The following is a 23,164-nucleotide window of genomic DNA, read 5'->3' on the forward strand; positions in this document are numbered from 1 at the left end:
ACACAGGTCATATGTCATTAACGCTGGGCTGCAGTGCCTAAAACAGGTCATATCTCATTAACGCTGGGCTGCAGTGCCTAACACAGGTCATATCTCATTAACGCTGGGCTGCAGTGCCTAACACAGGTCATATCTCATTAACGCTGGGCTGCAGTCTAACACAGGTCATATCTCATTAACGCTGGGCTGCAGTGCCTAACACAGGTCATATCTCATTAACGCTGGGCTGCAGAGCCTAACACAGGTCATATCTCATTAACGCTGGGCTGCAGTGCCTAAAACAGGTCATATCTCATTAACGCTGGGCTGCAGTGCCTAACACAGGTCATATCTCATTAACGCTGGGCTGCAGTGCCTAACACAGGTCATATCTCATTAACGCTGGGCTGCAGTCTAACACAGGTCATATCTCATTAACGCTGGGCTGCAGTGCCTAACACAGGTCATATCTCATTAACGCTGGGCTGCAGAGCCTAACACAGGTCATATCTCATTAACGCTGGGCTGCAGTGCCTAACACAGGTCATATCTCATTAACGCTGGGCTGCAGTGCCTAACACAGGTCATATCTCATTAACGCTGGGCTGCAGTGCCTAACACAGGTCAGATCTAATTAACGCTGGGCTGCAGTCTAACACAGGTCATATCTCATTAACGCTGGGCTGCAGTGCCTAACACATGTCATATCTCATTAACGCTGGGCTGCAGTGCCTAACACAGGTCATATCTCATTAATGCTGGGCAGCAGTCTAACACAGGTCATATCTCATTAACGCTGGGCTGCAGTGCTTAACACAGGTCATATCTCATTAACGCTGGGCTGCAGTGCCTAAAACAGGTAATATCTCATTAACGCTGGGCTGCAGTGCTAACACAGGTCATATCTCATTAACGCTGGGCTGCAGTGCCTAACACAGGTCATATCTCATTAACGCTGGGGTGCAGTCTAACACAGGTCATATCTCATTAACGCTGGGCTGCAGTGCTAACACAGGTCATATCTCATTAACGCTGGGCTGCAGTGCCTAACACAGGTCATATCTCATTAACGCTGGGCTGCAGTGCCTAACACAGGTGATATCTCATTAACGCTGGGCTGCAGTGCCTAACACAGGTCATATCTCATTAACGCTGGGCTGCAGTGCCTAACACAGGTCATATCTCATTAACGCTGGGCTGCAGTGCTAACACAGGTCATATGTCATTAACGCTGGGCTGCAGTGCCTAACACAGGTCATATCTCATTAACGCTGGGCTGCAGTGCTAACACAGGTCATATCTCATTAACGCTGGGCTGCAGACTAACACAGGTAATATCTCATTAACGCTGGGCAGCAGTCTAACACAGGTCATATCTCATTAACGCTGGGCTGCAGTGCCTAACACAGGTCATATCTCATTAACGCTGGGCTGCAGTGCCTAACACAGGTAATATCTCATTAACGCTGGGCTGCAGTGCTAACACAGGTCATATCTCATTAACGCTGGGCTGCAGTGCCTAACACAGGTCATATCTCATTAACGCTGGGCTGCAGAGCCTAACATAGGTCATATCTCAATAACGCTGGGCTGCAGTGTTTAACACAGGTCATATCTCATTAACGCTGGGCTGCAGTGCCTAACACAGGTCATATCTCATTAACGCTGGGCTGCAGTGCTAACACAGGTGATATCTCATTAACGCTGGGCTGCAGTGCCTAACACAGGTCATATCTCATTAACGCTGGGCTGCAGTGCCTAACACAGGTCATATCTCATTAACGCTGGGCTGCAGTGCCTAACACAGGTGATATCTCATTAACGCTGGGCTGCAGTCTAACACAGGTCATATCTCATTAACGCTGGGCTGCAGTGCCTAACACAGGTCATATCTCATTAACGCTGGGCTGCAGTCTAACACAGGTCATATCTCATTAACGCTGGGCAGCAGTCTAACACAGGTCATATCTCATTAACGCTGGGCTGCAGTCTAACACAGGTCATATCTCATTAACGCTGGGCTGCAGAGCCTAACACAGGTCATATCTCATTAACGCTGGGCTGCAGTGCCTAACACAGGTCATATCTCATTAACGCTGGGCTGCAGTGCCTAACACAGGTCATATCTCATTAACGCTGGGCTGCAGTGCCTAACACAGGTCATATCTCATTAACGCTGGGCTGCAGAGCTTAACACAGGTCATATCTCATTAACGCTGGGCTGCAGTGGTTAACACAGGTCATATCTCATTAACGCTGGGCTGCAGTGTTTAATACAGGTCATATCTCATTGTTTTATACAATAGTTTAATAAAGGTTAAATAATAAAATTGAAATGTCAAGGGGACACGTCTCTATTCAAAATTCAGGCTAAGGTACAAAGATACAACACAAACCTGTTTCAAATCATCTTTATTTTCAAATGTAGGTGAATTTAAAAAACTAAATCAAATCCAAAACTTCAATGGCAGGTAAGATGTCATGTACAAATTCTTAATACAAAAAATAATAAAAATAAACCATATTTTATGATAGAACACTAAACCCAGTCTTGACTGAAAGAGGGACAGTGGTGCTCCTCCCCCACGAAGAGGACAGCGAATCCAACTTTGGGGGAAAGGGACCTGTGAAAACACACAGCCTTATGGTCGTTGCTTTAAATACCTGGATGTTCACAGAGACTGGATCCTACCGCAACCTTCCAGCTGGATTCAGACTGGATCCTACCGCAACCATCCAGCTGCATTCAGACTGGATCCTACCGCAACCATCCAGCTGCATTCAGACTGGATCCTACCGCAACCATCCAGCTGGATTCAGACTGGATCCTACCGCAACCATCCAGCTGCATTCAGACTGGATCCTACCGCAACCATCCAGCTGCATTCAGACTGGATCCTACCGCAACCATCCAGCTGCATTCAGACCGGATCCTACCGCAACCATCCAGCTGCATTCAGACCGGATCCTACCGCAACCATCCAGCTGCATTCAGACTGGATCCTACCGCAACCATCCAGCTGGATTCAGACTGGGTCATACCGCAACCATGCAGCTGGATTCAGACTGGGTCATACAGCAACCATCCAGCTGGATTCAGACTGGGTCATACAGCAACCATCCAGCTGGATTCATACTGGATCATACAGCAACCATCCAGCTGGATTCAAGTGGGTTTGTTTTGCAGCTAGGCCAGTTTCAGTGGCTTCAACCACACCGCTAACAAGTCTGGACTGAGGGAAGGTCTTCTTGATAAGAGGTGTTTGGGTAGTAAAGCTGTGTGCAAAGCTCCTCCAAAAACAGGTCACAAAACAGAGGTTACAGTGCATTTTTATACATGCTCAGTCAGATCCAAGGTCACTTTTTCGTTACTGGGGTAGGTGAACATTTTCCTGATTAAGTTGCACTATGACCCTTGGTCCTGTTCAGTAGGGCACACTGTAGTAAAACATTGTGAAATCAAATTTAAACTAGTGATTTTTATGGACAAGTCCAGGCAGTCCCCTTTTTCAGTCGATTTTCTTCCATTTGGTACCTAATAAATAAAACCCTGGATAGTTACAGTATGTGATTGTTAGCCCCCTGTACAGTGTGGAAGCAAACAAATCCTCACTGTTATTGATTCACGTACAGTACACCTGCATACCGTAGCCTACATAGTGCAGATTTCATTCAGTATATGACTACCCAAACCCCAGTAAACCCTACACAGACCCTAAACCCCAGTAAACCCTACACAGACCCTAAACCCTAGTAAACCCTACCCAGACCCTAAACCCTACACAGAGCCTAAACCCCAGTAAACCCTACACAGACCCTAAACCCCAGTAAACCCTACACAGACCCTAAACCCCAGTAAACCCTACACAGACCCTAAACCCCAGTAAACCCTACACAGACCCTAAACCCCAGTAAACCCTAAACCCTAGTAAACCCTACACAGACCCTAAACCCTAGTAAACCCTACACAGACCCTAAACCCTAGTAAACCCTACACAGACCCTAAACCCCAGTAAACCCTACACAGATCCTAAACCCTACACAGACCCTAAACCCCAGTAAACCCTACACAGACCCTAAACCCCAGTAAACCCTACACAGACCCTAAACCCCAGTAAACCCTACACAGACCCTAAACCCCAGTAAACCCTACACAGACCCTAAACCCCAGTAAACCCTACACAGACCCTAAACCCCAGTAAACCCTACACAGACCCTAAACCCTAGTAAACCCTACACATATCCTAAACCCCAGTAAACCCTAAACCCTAGTAAACCCTACACAGACCCTAAACCCCAGTAAACCCTAAACCCTAGTAAACCCTACACAGACCCTAAACCCCAGTAACCCTAAACCCCAGTAAACCCTACACAGACCCTAAACCCCAGTAAACCCTAAACCCTAGTAAACCCTACACAGACCCTAAACCCCAGTAACCCTAAACCCCAGTAAACCCTACACAGACCCTAAACCCCAGTAAACCCTACACAGACCCTAAACCCCAGTAACCCTGAACAGACACGAAGTTCCTGCAGCCCCTCCAATTTCACTCTCAAACATCCATAAAACCACGGCGGACAACTAAAAAGATGGATATATGGTCAAAAATCACTCACTATGCTGCATGTAACCCAGACTGGTCCTATGCAGCATGTAACCCAGACTGGTCCTATGCAGCATGTAACCCAGACTGGTCCTATGCAGCATGTAACCCAGACTGGTCCTATGCAGCATGTAACCCAGACTGGTCCTATGCAGCATGTAACCCAGACTGGTCCGGAACAACAAAAAGAGTCATAGGTCAGGATATTCCCAATTGGATCAAACAGTTATTATTGGCAACAATATGAACAGGTTTCTTTTTACATTCTAAATGGATTGCCAAGTTTCAATAATACAGCAGGCCTGGACAAGCTAGTCTCCATCCAACGATACGCAGACAGCATAGAGCTGCTGTGATGTTATGGAAACTGGAGATGTAGAGGGGTAGTAGAGCTGAGTGACTGATCCACCATGTAATGCTCCGGACATGCCCAGGTTGTGGTCGGTCCTCTCCTGCCCCAGCGGCATGGCTGGAATGGTGGGAATCATCATGCATCTCTGGGGTGGCCTCGGCACTGCAGACTCTCAAAGTGGGCCTCTCGTAGGATGCGGTTGATTTGGTGGTATGAGACCAGGTTAGTGGGGTCAGCTAGCTCTGAGGAGAGAGCCGAGCTGAGGGGACTACATGGGCCAGGGGCGTTTTGTTGGGCCCCACTGAGGCTGTCCACAGCACACTGGCTACTGCTGCTGCTCCCCACCGCATGGTCCGGACTGCTGATCCCTCTGCTCTGACTGTTGGACAACTGGATGAGGAGATAGTGGCATTCAAAAGCATTAGCAAAAACACTACTGACTGACTATGGTTTCCTCATTCAGTGTCTGTCGACCTGTTGACAACGACACACACAGTAGGTTAACCATTTTAGCAACACGTCTCAAGTGTAACAGCGGTAGGCCCAATGGCACTGTTAGTGAAAGTACAGGAAGGGAACTTATGCCTAAGAGTAGGCTGACACTAGGATGCCGTTACCCCTAGCTGACAATAGACTGTTTGGGGGATTCACACGATATTGAAAATGTAATGTTTCTTGTCATTGGTGCTCGTACGTACCTCCGAGTCCCAGGCGTCCCGGCCCAGCTCAGGAGAGAGGGGGTTAGCTCCTCTGCTCAACCTTTTGGCCTTAGGCACCAGCTGGCCATTCTCCTCTTCCCCACCACTCCGCTGGCGTTTCCTTATAAAGGGGTTGAAAGACAAACACATTAGAGTCTAAGATACAATACATGCCAGACAGTGCAAGTAGCATGCAGATAAACAATGCAACGAACTCACCTGTTTTCAGTTAACATGTATTGATTGTATTGTCCTAATGACAGGCCTTGCAGCTGGTTACGTGTCGTGGTCAATATAACTTTAGGCTGCTGTGACGAGTTGTTTTTCACCGTCACTGTTTCCGGCCTAGGCTACTCACAGTTTGATTACGTTTACGGCTCAGCAAGCTAATTCATTAGCGATCTAGCGAGTGTCCCACGCAGTTGTTACAAGCCAGCTAAAATACATTATGTTGCTATTTTAAGTGCCATGAAACCAGCGTGTCGAAGATATCTCTAACTAACATAAAGGGACAGACAGACGCTTGGCGACCTCACCCAAACATGACATTTGAACTACTTTATTACCAGCTAAGCTGTTTAGCTAGAAACTAGCACAGTCAAAGCACCAAATCAATATCATAATGGTATACCTGCTGTTTTCGAAGTCAAATCATGGCTAGCAAAACGACAGTTGACAGACTAACTAAGCTAGCAAGACGGTCACGTTAGGTTGATAGCTATCTAAAGTTAGCTAACATGTAAATAATGTGAGAGAAAGAAACCCGCCCTTACATTCGAGCTTTGAAGCTCAACGTTGCAAGGACCCAAACTATGCTGTCTAATGTTAACTTGCTAGCTACAGTAACGTTAGCCTTCTCGGATCACTGATCAAAACAACAAAAGGATGTATCCTCGGTGTAGAAAAGTGTCTCACAGGTCAGATTCTCCTGCTAGACAATTTGTGGTAAAGAAAGACAAATACATTGATTGAAAGCTACATTTCAACAATATCGCCGGTATCCACGCTCCAACATCTATGTAGCTAGCTAGCTACCTCACTAGCCTCTGCTGTTTACGTGACACCGCGTCTGCGCAGTAAAGACAGAACGTTGGCTAGAGCTACCACATGGTGTCGCTGTTACCGGTCCGGTTCGGTCCACAACCAGTACAGACACTGATACAATGGTTGATACAATGTTACAATATCTTATTGTTACAATCATGTATATTGTAACCAATTATATCAATATTGTAACAATGATTTCAATCAAAGAGATTGTATTATAAATTGCATTCCATTAATATATTTTTAAAGAGATAACCCTACAATATTATGATATTATACCAGGTGCAAGGGTTCCCTGTATAATATGTATTACATTTTACCTTATGATAGGCATAGTGATTATTGTACTCTTGAAAAACCCGGAAGTTTCGAGCCCAGTGTAAAAGGCTAGCCAACCAGTGACGTAAAAACGCCTCCGCGAGTGACTCAAGCGAAGGAAAGAGGTGAACAAGATTAGTAGGGATTCACGGCATCAACAACGCTGTAGTATATAAAGGAATATCAAAATGGGTAACACCGATTCTAAACTGAACTTCAGGAAAGCAGTGATACAGCTGACAACCAAAACACAGGTTGGGTACCATTGAAATATTTATTATAGGCCAACGCTGAAAAATAGGAAAATATTTGAGTATAAATAGCGATCACAGAAAGAGCGCAATAGCTGGTTGTATATCACTAGGAAGGATAAGGGCTCTATTAGAAAACAAAAGATAGGGGCTGCATATAGACCGTCGATTTTCAATGCATTGGTCTATATTGAGATATTTGTTTAAAAAAAAAAAATCTCCCGCACGTCATGAAATGCTTGGCGTATTTGATCATGCGTTTTGTTAGGTTATAATCAAATCCCCCGCAATGATAGCTGTGACACGCTACTGTTTTAAATCTCTCATATGCCTTATTCTGTCCTATTGTTATTCTGGGGTGTTTCTATTTTGCATTATGTTTCTGCATTAAATGAAAAGTGGGCTCATAAACCTATAGCATATCCAAACACCCCCTTTTCGCTGTTAAATAGACTGTCTATTCACTGTCTGCATGATCATAACTCCCTTCTGCAGGCCTTATCATCGGTGACATGAGAAACAGGCAGCACAGTTTTCAGCCAAGTAGAGTACTTGTTGTTTAAGATGTTAATTTTTTTATTTGGATTCTTATAGATCACCGAAAACACATATCTTATTCGATTGTCAAATGACGTAGGCGTCCTTTCTCCCACCGACCACAGATGTGGCAGGTGTACTGTTATGTGATTAGAGATTAGAGCAGCTCATATTTCCTGATGTTGTATAGACTAACAGCAAATAGGAAGAGATAGGCTTTTATGTTGCCCCATCTGCTAACTTGTGTTGACATGAAACCTAGTAATTAGAATGAGGTGACATTATTCTCATGATATGTTTATTTCTATTATTCTAGCCCTCTTTATGTCATAGTATCCTTATTGATATATGTGGTGATACTGAATGCATTTGTTGTGTGATTTGATATTTATTACATTACATTACCCTATTGCTTTCTATGACAATATTATACATGCTGTTTTTACACCCAATGTAATAGGTTATCATTAGTCAGATTGGAGCAAGCCTAGACGAGCCCAATGGGTGGTGGAAAATGTAGTCTAAAAGCAGATACATGCATTTTCCACAGCCAGTGGAGGCCACAGACGATGCCTTCTGGGACCAGTTCTGGGCTGACACTGCCACCACTGTGCAGGATGTTTTTGCCCTGGTGCCAGCTGCGGAGATCCGAGCTGTTCGGGAGGAGTCCCCCTCCAATCTGGCAACCCTCTGCTATAAGGTAGAAGGATGACGATGATGAGGATTTTATGGAAGTGGAACAGCACTGGGCTGCAGCAGATGAACCAGAAAGGTTTCTCAGACACAGATTAAGCCTATACTCATGGACTAAAAAGCTCTTTCAATAGAGGTTCTCCACTGAGAATGTTTTTTAGTACTGGACTAGGCTTAATCTGTCTGGGAAACCTAGAAAAACTGTTCAGATACGCACTCTAAGACTAAACACATTTATTTTAGGAACTGGATGCAAGCTGTACTAACATGAAGTGCATTCCACAGAGATATTGTTATGATGCTTTTCAGCTTTTATTGAGTAGCTGGCTGACTGGCAGAGGCGTCTGTCAGTGAGTCAGTCCCGCTGCTCTTGGATGCAGGAAAGAAGCAAGGAGTCCTCCCTTCCCGTCTCCGACTCGCTGCTTCCTTTATAAACCACCTATCAGAAACAAAACAGACCTACTGTTGGGAATGGGGGCTCTCTAATAGAACAGGACAGAATGTTGGAACTGGGGGGATCTAATGGAACAGGACAGATTGTTGGGGCTGGGGGGGGGCTCTCTAATAGAACAGGACAGACTGTTGGTGCTGGGGGGCTCTCTAATGGAACAGGACAGAATGTTGGAACTGGGGGGATCTAATGGAACAGGACAGATTGTTGGGGCTGGGGGGGCTCTCTAATAGAACAGGACAGACTGTTGGTGCTGGGGGGCTCTCTAACGGAACAGGACAGACTGTTAGGACTGGGGGGCTCTAATAGATCAGGACAGACTGTTGGTGCTGGGGGGCTGTCTAATGGAACAGGACAGACTGTTGATGCTGGAGGGGCTCTAATGGAACAGGACAGACTGTTGGTGCTGGAGGGGCTCTAATGGAACAGGACAGACTGTTGGTGCTGGGGGGCTCTAATGGAACAGGACAGACTGTTGGGACTGGGGGCTCTAATAGAACAGGACAGACTGTTGGGGCTGGGGGCTCTAATGGAACAGGACAGACTGTTGGGACTGGGGGCTCTAATGGAAAAGGACAGACCGTTGATGCTGAGGGGGGGGCTCTAATGGAACAGGACAGACTGTTGGGACTGTGGGCTCTAATGGAACAGGACAGACTGTTGGGACTGGGGGCTCTAATGGAAAAGGACAGACCGTTGATGCTGAGGGTGGGGGGCTCTAATAGAACAGGACAGACTGTTGGTGCTGGGGGGCTCTCTAATGGAACAGGACAGAATGTTGGAACTGGGGGGATCTAATGGAACAGGACAGACTGTTGGGACTGGGGGCTCTAATGGAACAGGACAGACTGTTGATGCTGGGGGGGCTCTAATGGAACAGGACAGACTGTTGGTGCTGGGGAGGCTCTAATGGAACAGGACAGACTGTTGGAACTGGGGGGGCTCTAATGGAACAGGACAGACTGTTGGAGCTGGGGGGGCTCTAATGGAACAGGACAGACTGTTGATGCTGGGGGGGCTCTAATGGAACATGACAGACTGTTGGTGCTGGGGGGCTCTAAATGAACATGACAGACTGTTGGTGCTGGGGGGCTCTAATAGAACAGGACAGACTGTTGGTGCTAGGGGGGCTCTAATGGAACAGGACAGACTGTTGGTGCTGGGGGCCTCTAATAGAACAGGACAGACTGTTGATGCTGGGGGGGCTCTAATGGAACAGGACAGACTGTTGGTGCTGGTGGGCTCTAATGGAACAGGACTGACTGTTGGAACTGGGGGCTCTAATGGAACAGGACAGACTGTTGGTGGTGGTGGGCTCTAATGGAACAGGATAGACTGTTGAAATTCGGGGCTCTAATGGAACATGACAGACTGTTGATGATGGGGGGGCTCTAATGGAACATGACAGACTGTTGGTGCTGGGGGGCTCTAATGGAACAGGACAGACTGTTGGTGCTGAGGGGCTCTAATAGAACAGGACAGACTGTTGATGCTGGGGGGGCTCTAATAGAACAGGACAGACTGTTGGTTCTGGGGGGCTCTAGAGGAACAGGACAGACTGTTGATGCTGGCGGGGCTCTAATGGAACAGGACAGACTGTTGGGGCTGGTGTCTCTCTAATGTGAAAGGACAGACTGTTGATGCTGGGGGATTCTAATAGAACAGGACAGACTGTTGATGCTGGAGGGGCTCTAATGGAACAGGACAGATTGTTGGAACTGGGGGGCTCTAATGGAAAAGGACAGATTGTTGGTGCTGGGGGGCTCTCTAATGGAACAGGACAGACTGTTGGTGCTGGGGGGCTCTCTAATGGAACAGGACAGACTGTTGAGGCTGGGGGGCTCTCTAAAAGAACAGGACAGACTGTTGGTGCTGGGGGGTCTCTAATGGAACAGGACAGACTGTTGGGGCTGGGGGCTCTCTAATGGAACAGGACAGACCGTTGATGCTGGGGGCTCTAATAGAACAGGACAGACTGTTGGGACTGGGGGGGCTCTAATGGAACAGGACAGATTGTTGGGGCTGGGGGGCTCTAATGGAACAGGACAGACTGTTGGGGCTGGGGGGCTCTAATGGAACAGGACAGACTGTTGGGACTGGGGGGCTCTAATAGAACAGGACAGACTGTTGGGGCTGGGGGGCTCTAATGGAACAGGACAGACTGTTGGGACTGGGGGGCTCTAATGGAACAGGACAGACTGTTGAGGCTGGGGGGCTCTAATGGAACAGGACAGACTGTTGGGGCTGGGGGCTCTCTAATGGAACAGGACAGACCGTTGAGGCTGGGGGGGGCTCTAATGGAACAGGACAGACTGTTGGGACTGGGGGGGCTCTAATGGAACAGGACAGACTGTTGGAACTGGGGGGCTCTAATGGAACAGGACAGACTGTTGGGACTGGGGGGCTCTAATAGAACAGGACAGACTGTTGGTGCTGGGGGGGCTCTAATGGAACAGGACAGACTGTTGGGGCTGGGGGCTCTCTAATGGAACAGGACAGACTGTTGGTGCTGGGGGGCTCTAATGGAACAGGACAGACTGTTGGTGCTGGGGGGCTCTAATGGAACAGGACAGACTGTTGGTGCTGGGGGCTCTAATGGAACAGGACAGACTGTTGGGGCTGGGGGGCTCTAATGGAACAGGACAGACTGTTGGGGCTGGTGGGCTCTAATGGAACAGGACAGACTGTTGGAACTGGGGGCTCTAATGGAACAGGACAGACCGTTGATGCTGGGGGGGGCTCTAATGGAACAGGACAGACTGTTGGGGCTGGGGGTCTCTAATGGAACAGGACAGACTGTTGGGGCTGGGGGGCTCTAATAGAACAGGACAGACTGTTGGTGCTGGGGGGGCTCTAATGGAACAGGACAGACTGTTGGTGCTGGGGGGGCTCTAATGGAACAGGACAGACTGTTGAGCTGGGGGGGCTCTAATGGAACAGGACAGACTGTTGGTGCTGGGGGGTCTCTAATGGAACAGGACAGACTGTTGGGACTGGGGGGCTCTAATGGAACAGGACAGACTGTTGGTGGTGGGGGGCTCTAATGGAACAGGACAGACTGTTGGAGCTGGGGGGCTCTAATGGAACAGGACAGACTGTTGGTGCTGGGGGGGCTCTAATGGAACAGGACAGACTGTTGGTGCTGGGGGGCTCTAATGGAACAGGACAGACTGTTGGTGCTGGGGGGCTCTAATGGAACAGGACAGACTGTTGGTGCTGGGGGGGCTCTAATGGAACAGGACAGACTGTTGGTGCTGGGGGGCTCTAATAGAACAGGACAGACTGTTGGTGCTAGGGGGGCTCTCTAATGGAACAGGACAGACTGTTGGTGCTGGGGGGGCTCTAATGGAACAGGACAGACTGTTGGTGCTGGGGGCTCTAATGGAACAGGACAGACTGTTGGTGCTGGGGGCTCTCTAATGGAACAGGACAGACTGTTGGTGCTGGGGGGCTCTAATGGAACAGGACAGACTGTTGGTGCTGGGGGGCTCTAATGGAACAGGACAGACTGTTGGTGCTGGGGGCTCTAATGGAACAGGACAGACTGTTGGTGCTGGGGGCTCTAATGGAACAGGACAGACTGTTGATGCTGGGGGGGCTCTAATGGAACAGGACAGACTGTTGGGGCTGGGGGGCTCTAATGGAACAGGACAGACTGTTGATGCTGGGGGGCTCTAATGGAACAGGACAGACTGTTGGGACTGGGGGGCTCTAATGGAACAGGACAGACTGTTGGGTCTGGGGGGCTCTAATGGAACAGGACAGACTGTTGGGGCTGGGGTCTCTCTAATGTGAAAGGACAGACTGTTGGGGCTGGGGGGGCTCTAATAGAACAGGACAGACTGTTGGGACTGGGGGGGCTCTAATGGAAAAGGACAGACTGTTGAGACTGAGGGGCTCTCTAATGGAACAGGACAGACCGTTGAGGCTGGGGGGGGGTTCTCTAATGGAACAGGACAGACTGTTGGTGCTGGTGGGCTCTCTAATGGAACAGGACAGACTGTTGGTGCTGGGGGGTTCTCTAATGGAACAGGATAGACTGTTGGTGCTGTGGGGCTCTAATGAAACAGGACAGACTGTTGGGACTGGGGGGCTCTAATAGAACAGGACAGACTGTTGGTGCGGGGGGCTCTAAAGGAACAGGACAGACTGTTGATGCTGGGGGGGCTCTAATGGAACAGGACAGACTGTTGGGGCTGGGGGCTCTCTAATGGAACAGGACAGACCGTTGAGGCTGGGGGAGCTCTAATGGAACAGGACAGACTGTTGGGACTGGGGGGCTCTAATGGAACAGGACAGACTGTTGGGACTGTGGGCTCTAATGGAACAGGACAGACTGTTGGGACTGGGGGCTCTAATGGAAAAGGACAGACTGTTGGGGCTGGGGGTCTCTCTAATGGAACAGGACAGACCGTTGAGGCTGGGGGGCTCTAATGGAACAGGACAGACTGTTGGGACTGGGGGGGGCTCTAATGGAACAGGACAGACTGTTAGTGCGGGGGGCTCTAAAGGAACAGGACAGACTGTTGATGCTGGGGGGGCTCTAATGGAACAGGACAGACTGTTGGGGCTGGGGGTCTCTCTAATGGAACAGGACAGACCGTTGAGGCTGGGGGGCTCTAATGGAACAGGACAGACTGTTGGGAATGTGGGCTCTAATGGAACAGGACAGACTGTTGGGACTGGGGGCTCTAATGGAAAAGGACAGACCGTTGATGCTGAGGGGGGGGCTCTAATGGAACAGGACAGACTGTTGGGACTGGGGGGGCTCTAATGGAACAGGACAGACTGTTGGAGCTGGGGGGCTCTCTAATGGAACAGGACAGACTGTTGGTGCTGGGGGCTCTAATGGAACAGGACAGACTGTTGGTGCTGGGGGGCTCTAAATGAACATGACAGACTGTTGGTGCTGGGGGGCTCTAATGGAACAGGACAGACTGTTGGTGCTAGGGGGCTCTAATGGAACAGGACAGACTGTTGGTGCTGGGGGGCTCTAATGGAACAGGACAGACTGTTGGGTCTAGGGGGGCTCTAATGGAACAGGACAGACTGTTGGTGCTGGTGGGCTCTAATGGAACAGGACAGACTGTTGGGACTGGGGGCTCTAATGGAACAGGACAGACTGTTGGTGGTGGTGGGATCTAATGGAACAGGACGGACTGTTGGGACTGGGGGCTCTAATGGAACAGGACAGACTGTTGGGACTGGGGGCTCTAATGGAAAAGGACAGACTGTTGGGGTTGGGGGTCTCTCTAATGGAACAGGACAGACCGTTGAGGCTGGGGGCTCTAATGGAACAGGACAGACTGTTGGGACTGGGGGGGCTCTAATGGAACAGGACAGACTGTTGGTGCGGGGGGCTCTAAAGGAACAGGACAGACTGTTGATGCTGGGGGGGCTCTAATGGAACAGGACAGACTGTTGGGGCTGGGGGTCTCTCTAATGGAACAGGACAGACCGTTGAGGCTGGGGGGGCTCTAATGGAACAGGACAGACTGTTGGGACTGGGGGCTCTAATGGAACAGGACAGACTGTTGGGACTGGGGGCTCTAATGGAAAAGGACAGACCGTTGATGCTGAGGGGGGGCTCTAATGGAACAGGACAGACTGTTGGAACTGGGGGGGCTCTAATGGAACAGGACAGACTGTTGGAGCTGGGGGCTCTCTAATGGAACAGGACAGACTGTTGGAGCTGGGGGGCTCTAATGGAACAGGACAGACTGTTGGTGCTGGGGGGCTCTAAATGAACATGACAGACTGTTGGTGCTGGGGGGCTCTAATAGAACAGGACAGACTGTTGGTGCTAGGGGGGCTCTAATGGAACAGGACAGACTGTTGGTGCTGGGGGGCTCTAATAGAACAGGACAGACTGTTGGTGCTAGGGGGGCTCTAATGGAACAGGACAGACTGTTGGTGCTGGGGGGCTCTAATGGAACAGGACTGACTGTTGGAACTGGGGGCTCTAATGGAACAGGACAGACTGTTGGTGGTGGTGGGATCTAATGGAACAGGATGGACTGTTGGAACTCGGGGCTCTAATGGAACATGACAGACTGTTGATGCTGGGGGAGCTCTAATGGAACATGACAGACTGTTGGTGCTGGGGGGCTCTAATGGAACAGGACAGACTGTTGGTGCTGAGGGGCTCTAATAGAACAGGACAGACTGTTGATGCTGGGGGGCTCTAATAGAACAGGGCAGACTGTTGGTTCTGGGGGGCTCTAATGGAACAGGACAGACTGTTGGTGCTGGGGTCTCTCTAATGGAACAGGACAGACTGTTGGGGCTGGGGTCTCTCTAATGTGAAAGGACAGACTGTTGAGGCTGGAGGGGCTCTAATGGAACAGGACAGACTGTTGAGACTGGGGAGTTCTCTAATGGAACAGGACAGACCGTTGAGGCTGGGGGGGGGGTTCTCTAATGGAACAGTACAGACTGTTGGTGCTGGGGGGTTCTCTAATGGAACAGGACAGACTGGTGGTGCTGGGGGGCTCTCTAATGGAACAGGACAGACCGTTGAGGCTGGGGGGGCTCTCTAATGGAACAGGACAGACTGTTGGAACTGGGGGGCTCTCTAATAGAACAGGACAGAATGTTGGAACTGGGGGGCTCTAATGGAACAGGACAGAATGTTGGAACTGGGGGCTCTAATGGAACAGGACAGAATGTTGGAACTGGGGGGATCTAATGGAACAGGACAGATTGTTGGGGCTGGGGGGCTCTCTAATGGAACAGGACAGACTGTTGGTGCTGGGGGTCTCTAATGGAACAGGACAGACTGTTGGGACTGGGGGGCTCTAATAGAACAGGACAGACTGTAGGTGCTGGGGGGCTCTAATGGAACAGGACAGACTGTTGGGACTGGGGGGGCTCTAATGGAACAGGACAGACTGTTGGGACTGGGGGGCTCTAATGGAACAGGACAGACTGTTGGGACTGGGGGGCTCTAATGGAACAGGACAGACCGTTGATGCTGAGGGGGGGGCTCTAATAGAACAGGACAGACTGTTGGTGCTGGGGGCTCTCTAATGGAACAGGACAGAATGTTGGAACTGGGGGGCTCTAATGGAACAGGACAGATTGTTGGGGCTGGGGGCTCTAATAGAACAGGACAGACTGTTGATGCTGGGGGGGCTCTAATGGAACAGGACAGGCTGTTGGTGCTGGGGGCCTCTAATGGAACAGGACAGGCTGTTGGTGCTAGGGGCCTCTAATAGAACAGGACAGACTGTTGATGCTGGGCGGGCTCTATTGGAACAGGACAGACTGTTGGTGCTGGTGGGCTCTAATGGAACAGGACTGATTGTTGGAACTGGGAGCTCTAATGGAACAGGACAGACTGTTGGTGGTGGTGGGCTCTAATGGAACAGGATAGACTGTTGAAATTCGGGGCTCTAATGGAACATGACCGACAGTTGATGCTGGGGGGGCTCTAATGGAACATGACAGACTGTTGGTGCTGGGGGGCTCTAATGGAACAGGACAGACTGTTGGTGCTGAGGGGCTCTAATAGAACAGGACAGACTGTTGATGCTGGGGGGGCTCTAATAGAACAGGACAGACTGTTGGTGCTGGGGGCCTCTAATAGAACAGGACAGACTGTTGATGCTGGGGGGGCTCTAATGGAACAGGACAGACTGTTGGTGCTGGTGGGCTCTAATGGAACAGGACTGATTGTTGGAACTGGGAGCTCTAATGGAACAGGACAGACTGTTGGTGGTGGTGGGCTCTAATGGAACAGGATAGACTGTTGAAATTCGGGGCTCTAATGGAACATGACAGACTGTTGGTGCTGGGGGGGCTCTAATGGAACATGACAGACTGTTGGTGCTGGGGGGCTCTAATGGAACAGGACAGACTGTTGGTGCTGAGGGGCTCTAATAGAACAGGACAGACTGTTGATGCTGGGGGGGCTCTAATAGAACAGGACAGAATGTTGGTTCTGGGGGGCTCTAGAGGAACAGGACAGACTGTTGGTGCTGGGGGGCTCTCTAATGGAACAGGACAGATTGTTGGGGCTGGGGAGGCTCTCTAATAGAACAGGACAGACTGTTGGTGCTGGGGGCTCTCTAATGGAAAAGGACAGACCGTTGAGGCTGGGGGCTCTCTAATGGAACTGGACAGACCGTTGATGCTGGAGGGCTCTAATAGAACAGGACAGACTGTTGATGCTGGAGGGGCTCTAATGGAACAGGACAGACTGTTGGTGCTGGGGGGGCTCTAATGGAACAGGACAGACTGTTGGTGCTGTGGGGCTCTAAAGGAACAGGACAGACTGTTGATGCTGGGGGGGCTCTAATGGAACAGGACAGACTGTTGGGGCTGGGGGTCTCTCTAATGGAACAGGACAGACCGTTGAGGCTGGGGGGCTCTAATGGAACAGGACAGACTGTTGGGACTGGGGGGCTCTAATGGAACAGGACAGACTGTTGGGACTGTGGGCTCTAATGGAACAGGACAGACTGTTGGGACTGGGGGCTCTAATGGAAAAGGACAGACCGTTGATGCTGAGGGGGGGGGTCTCTAATGGAACAGGACAGACTGTTGGGTCTGGGGGCTCTAATGGAACAGGACAGACTGTTGGGTCTGGGGGCTCTAATGGAACAGGACAGACTGTTGGGGCTGGGGGCTCTAATAGAACAGGACAGACTGTTGGTGCTGGGGGGCTCTAATGGAACAGGACAGAATGTTGGTTCTGGGGGGCTCTCTAATGGAACAGGACAGATATTTGGGGCTGGGGAGGCTCTCTAATAGAACAGGACAGACTGTTGGTGCTGGGGGCTCTCTAATGGAAAAGGACAGACCGTTGAGGCTGGGGGCTCTCTAATGGAACTGGACAGACCGTTGGTGCTGGGGGGCTCTAATAGAACAGGACAGACTGTTGGTGCTGGAGGGGCTCTAATGGAACAGGACAGACTGTTGGTGCTGGGGGGCTCTAATGGAACAGGACAGACTGTTGGTGCTGGGGGGCTCTAAAGGAACAGGACAGACTGTTGATGCTGGGGGGGCTCTAATGGAACAGGACAGACTGTTGGGGCTGGGGGTCTCTAATGGAACAGGACAGACCGTTGGGGCTGGGGAGCTCTAATGGAACAGGACAGACTGTTGGGCCGGGGGGGGCTCTAATGGAACAGGACAGACTGTTGGGACTGTGGGCTCTAATGGAACAGGACAGACTGTTGGGACTGGGGGCTCTAATGGAAAAGGACAGACCGTTGATGCTGAGGGGGGGGCTCTAATGGAACAGGACAGACTGTTGGGTCTGGGGGGCTCTAATGGAACAGGACAGACTGTTGGGGCTGGGGGGCTCTAATGGAACAGGACAGACTGTTGGTGCGGGGGGCTCTAAAGGAACAGGACAGACTGTTGATGCTGGGGGGCTCTAATGGAACAGGACAGACTGTTGGGGCTGGGGGGCTCTCTAATGGAACAGGACAGACCGTTGAGGCTGGGGGGGCTCTAATGGAACAGGACAGACTGTTGGGGCTGGGGGCTCTCTAATGGAACAGGACAGACCGTTGAGGCTGGGGGGCTCTAATGGAACAGGACAGACTGTTGGGACTGGGGGGGCTCTAATGGAACAGGACAGACTGTTTGGACTGTGGGCTCTAATGGAACAGGACAGACTGTTGGGACTGGGGGCTCTAATGGAAAAGGACAGACCGTTGATGCTGAGGGGGGGGCTCTAATGGAACAGGACAGACTGTTGGGACTGGGGGATCTAATGGAACAGGACAGACTGTTGGGGCTGGGGGCTCTAATGGAACAGGACAGACTGTTGATGCTGGGGGGCTCTAATGGAACAGGACAGACTGTTGGTGCTGGGGAGGCTCTAATGGAACAGGACAGACTGTTGGAACTGGGGGGGCTCTAATGGAACAGGACAGACTGTTGGAGCTGGGGGGCTCTCTAATGGAACAGGACAGACTGTTGGTGCTGGGGGGGCTCTAATGGAACAGGACAGACTGTTGGTGCTGGGGGGCTCTAAATGAACATGACAGACTGTTGGTGCTGGGGGGCTCTAATAGAACAGGACAGACTGTTGGTGCTGGGGGAGCTCTAATGGAACATGACAGACCGTTGAGGCTGGGGGCTCTAATGGAACAGGACAGACTGTTGGGACTGGGGGGCTCTAATGGAACAGGACAGACTGTTGGGGCTGGGGGCTCTAATGGAACAGGACAGACTGTTGGGACTGGGGGCTCTAATGGAAAAGGACAGACTGTTGATGCTGAGGGGGGGGCTCTAATGGAACAGGACAGACTGTTGGGACTGTGGGCTCTAATGGAACAGGACAGACTGTTGGGACTGGGGGCTCTAATGGAAAAGGACAGACCGTTGATGCTGAGGGGGGGCTCTAATGGAACAGGACAGACTGTTGGTGCTGGGGGGCTCTAATGGAACAGGACAGAATGTTGGAACTGGGGGGATCTAATGGAACAGGACAGATTGTTGGGGCTGGGGGCTCTAATAGAACAGGACAGACTGTTGATGCTGGGGGGGCTCTAATGGAACAGGACAGACTGTTGGTGCTGGGGAGGCTCTAATGGAACAGGACAGACTGTTGGGACTGGGGGCTCTAATGGAACAGGACAGACTGTTGGGGCTGGGGGGGCTCTAATGGAACAGGACAGACTGTTGGTGCTGGGGGGCTCTAATGGAACAGGACAGACTGTTGGTGCTGGGGGGCTCTAATTGAACATGACAGACTGTTGGTGCTGGGGGGCTCTAATAGAACAGGACAGACTGTTGGTGCTAGGGGGGCTCTAATGGAACAGGACAGACTGTTGGTGCTGGGGGCCTCTAATAGAACAGGACAGACTGTTGATGCTGGGGGGCTCTAATGGAACAGGACAGACTGTTGGTGCTGGGGGGCTCTAATGGAACAGGACAGATTGTTGGGACTGGGGGGCTCTAATGGAACAGGACAGACTGTTGGTGGTGGTGGGCTCTAATGGAACAGGACAGACTGTTGGGACTGGGGGCTCTAATGGAAAAGACAGACCGTTGATGCTGAGGGGGGCTCTAATGGAACAGGACAGACTGTTGGGACTGGGGGCTCTAATGGAACAGGACAGACTGTTGGGACTGGGGGCTCTAATGGAAAAGGACAGACCGTTGATGCTGAGGGGGGGCTCTAATGGAACAGGACAGACTGTTGGTGCTGGGGGGCTCTCTAATGGAACAGGACAGAATGTTGGGACTGGGGGGGATCTAATGGAACAGGACAGATTGTTGGGGCTGGGGGCTCTAATAGAACAGGACAGACTGTTGGTGCTGGGGGGGCTCTAATGGAACAGGACAGACTGTTGGTGCTGGGGAGGCTCTAATGGAACAGGACAGACTGTTGGAACTGGGGGGGGCTCTAATGGAACAGGACAGACTGTTGGAGCTGGGGGGCTCTAATGGAACAGGACAGACTGTTGGTGCTGGGGGGGCTCTAATGGAACATGACAGACTGTTGGTGCTGGGGGGCTCTAAATGAACATGACAGACTGTTGGTGCTGGGGGGCTCTAATAGAACAGGACAGACTGTTGGTGCTAGGGGGGCTCTAATGGAACAGGACAGACTGTTGGTGCTGGAGGCCTCTAATAGAACAGGACAGACTGTTGGTGCTGGGGGGCTCTAATGGAACAGGACAGACTGTTGGTGCTGGGGGGCTCTAATGGAACAGGACTGACTGTTGGAACTGGGGGCTCTAATGGAACAGGACAGACTGTTGGTGGTGGTGGGCTCTAATGGAACAGGATAGACTGTTGGAATTCGGGGCTCTAATGGAACAGGACAGACTGTTGGTGCTGGGGGGGCTCTAATGGAACATGACAGACTGTTGGTGCTGGGGGGCTCTAATGGAACAGGACAGACTGTTGGTGCTGAGGGGCTCTAATAGAACAGGACAGACTGTTGATGCTGGGGGGCTCTAATAGAACAGGACAGACTGTTGGTTCTGGGGGGCTCTAGAGGAACAGGACAGACTGTTGATGCTGGCGGGGCTCTAATGGAACAGGACAGACTGTTGGGGCTGGGGTCTCTCTAATGTGAAAGGACAGACTGTTGATGCTGGGGGATTCTAATAGAACAGGACAGACTGTTGATGCTGGGGGGCTCTCTAATGGAACAGGACAGAATGTTGGAACTGGGGGGCTCTAATGGAACAGGACAGACTGTTGGGGCTGGGGGGGCTCTCTAATGGAACAGGACAGACTGTTGGTGCTGGGGGGCTCTCTAATAGAACAGGACAGACTGTTGGTGCTGGGGGGCTCTCTAATGGAAAAGGACAGACTGTTGGTGCTGGGGGGCTCTCTAATGGAACAGGACAGACCGTTGATGCTAGGGGGGCTCTAATAGAACAGGACAGACTGTTGGTGCTGGGGGGCTCTAATGGAACAGGACAGACTGTTGGTGCTGGGGGGCTCTAATGGAACAGGACAGACTGTTGGTGCTGGGGGCTCTAATGGAACAGGACAGACCGTTGGAGGCTGGGGGGCTCTAATGGAACAGGACAGACTGTTGGGACTGGGGGGCTCTAATGGAACAGGACAGACTGTTGGGACTGTGGGCTCTAATGGAACAGGACAGACTGTTGGGGCTGGGGGCTCTAATGGAACAGGACAGACTGTTGATGCTGGGGGGCTCTAATAGAACAGGACAGACTGTTGGGTCTGGGGGGCTCTAATGGAACAGGACAGACTGTTGGGGCTGGGGTCTCTCTAATGTGAAAGGACAGACTGTTGAGGCTGGAGGGGCTCTAACTGAACAGGACAGACTGCTGGGACTGGGGGGGCTCTAATGGAAAAGGACAGACTGTTGAGACTGAGGAGTTCTCTAATGGAACAGGACAGACCGTTGAGGCTGGGGGGGGGTTCTCTAATGGAACAGTACAGACTGTTGGTGCTGGTGGGCTCTCTAATGGAACAGGACAGACTGTTGGTGCTGGGGGGTTCTCTAATGGAACAGGATAGACTGGTGGTGCTGGTGGGCTCTCTAATGGAATAGGACAGACCGTTGAGGCTGGGGGGCTCTCTAATGGAACAGGACAGACTGTTGGAACTGGGGGGATCTAATGGAACAGGACAGATTGTTGGGGCTGGGGGGCTCTCTAATGGAACAGGACAGAATGTTGGAACTGGGGGGATCTAATGGAACAGGACAGATTGTTGGGGCTGGGGGGGCTCTCTAATAGAACAGGACAGACTGTTGGTGCTGGGGGGCTCTCTAATGGAACAGGACAGACTGTTAGGACTGGGGGGCTCTAATAGAACAGGACAGACTGTTGGTGCTGGGGGGCTCTCTAATGGAACAGGACAGACTGTTGATGCTGGGGGGCTCTAATGGAACAGGACAGACTGTTGGTGCTGGGGGGCTCTAATGGAACAGGACAGACTGTTGGGACTGGGAGCTCTAATGGAAAAGGACAGACCGTTGATGCTGAGGGGATGGGGGCCTCTAATAGAACAGGACAGACTGTTGGTGCTGGGGGGCTCTCTAATGGAACAGGACAGAATGTTGGAACTGGGGGGGGCTCTAATGGAACAGGACAGACTGTTAGTGCGGGGGGCTCTAAAGGAACAGGACAGACCGTTGAGGCTGGGGAGCTCTAATGGAACAGGACAGACTGTTGGGACTGGGGGGGGCTCTAATGGAACAGGACAGACTGTTAGTGCGGGGGGCTCTAAAGGAACAGGACAGACTGTTGATGCTGGGGGGGTTCTAATGGAACAGGACAGACTGTTGGGGCTGGGGGTCTCTCTAATGGAACAGGACAGACCGTTGAGGCTGGGGGGCTCTGATGGAACAGGACAGACTGTTGGTGCTGAGGGGCTCTAATAGAACAGGACAGACTGTTGATGCTGGGGGGGCTCTAATAGAACAGGACAGACTGTTGGTTCTGGGGGGCTCTAGAGGAACAGGACAGACTGTTGATGCTGGCGGGGCTCTAATGGAACAGGACAGACTGTTGGGGCTGGGGTCTCTCTAATGTGAAAGGACAGACTGTTGATGCTGGGGGATTCTAATAGAACAGGACAGACTGTTGATGCTGGGGGGCTCTCTAATGGAACAGGACAGAATGTTGGAACTGGGGGGCTCTCTAATGGAACAGGACAGATTGTTGGGGCTGGGGGGCTCTCTAATGGAACAGGACAGACTGTTGGTGCTGGGGGGCTCTCTAATGGAACAGGAGAGATTGTTGGGGCTGGGGAGGCTCTCTAATAGAACAGGATAGACTGTTGGT

General features: G+C 51.1%; 1 protein-coding gene and 1 long non-coding RNA gene across 2 annotated transcripts in view; one reads left to right on the forward strand and one right to left on the reverse strand.

Annotated features, from left to right (window-relative positions):
* Nucleotides 1–2,374: 2,374 nt before the first annotated feature.
* LOC123741737 (uncharacterized) lies at nt 2,375–4,417 on the reverse strand. Its single transcript, XR_006769264.1, has 2 exons — nt 2,748–4,417; nt 2,375–2,677 (listed from the first exon to the last, which is right to left on the reverse strand). It is a non-coding gene; the product is annotated as an uncharacterized lncRNA (long non-coding RNA).
* Nucleotides 4,418–7,086: 2,669 nt separating this feature from the next.
* Nucleotides 7,087–23,164, forward strand: part of LOC106606387 (protein HID1) — a 106,592-nt gene continuing 90,514 nt past the window's right edge. Inside the window, exons 1-2 of the mRNA XM_045715702.1 lie at nt 7,087–7,252; nt 8,337–8,486. Coding sequence (XP_045571658.1) covers nt 7,187–7,252; nt 8,337–8,486 — 216 coding nt within the window. The 5' untranslated portion in view covers nt 7,087–7,186. The remainder of the gene's footprint in view (nt 7,253–8,336; nt 8,487–23,164) is intronic.

The sequence above is a fragment of the Salmo salar genome, chromosome ssa03 (genome assembly GCF_905237065.1).
Source record: "Salmo salar chromosome ssa03, Ssal_v3.1, whole genome shotgun sequence".
Classification (NCBI taxonomy): domain Eukaryota; kingdom Metazoa; phylum Chordata; class Actinopteri; order Salmoniformes; family Salmonidae; genus Salmo; species Salmo salar.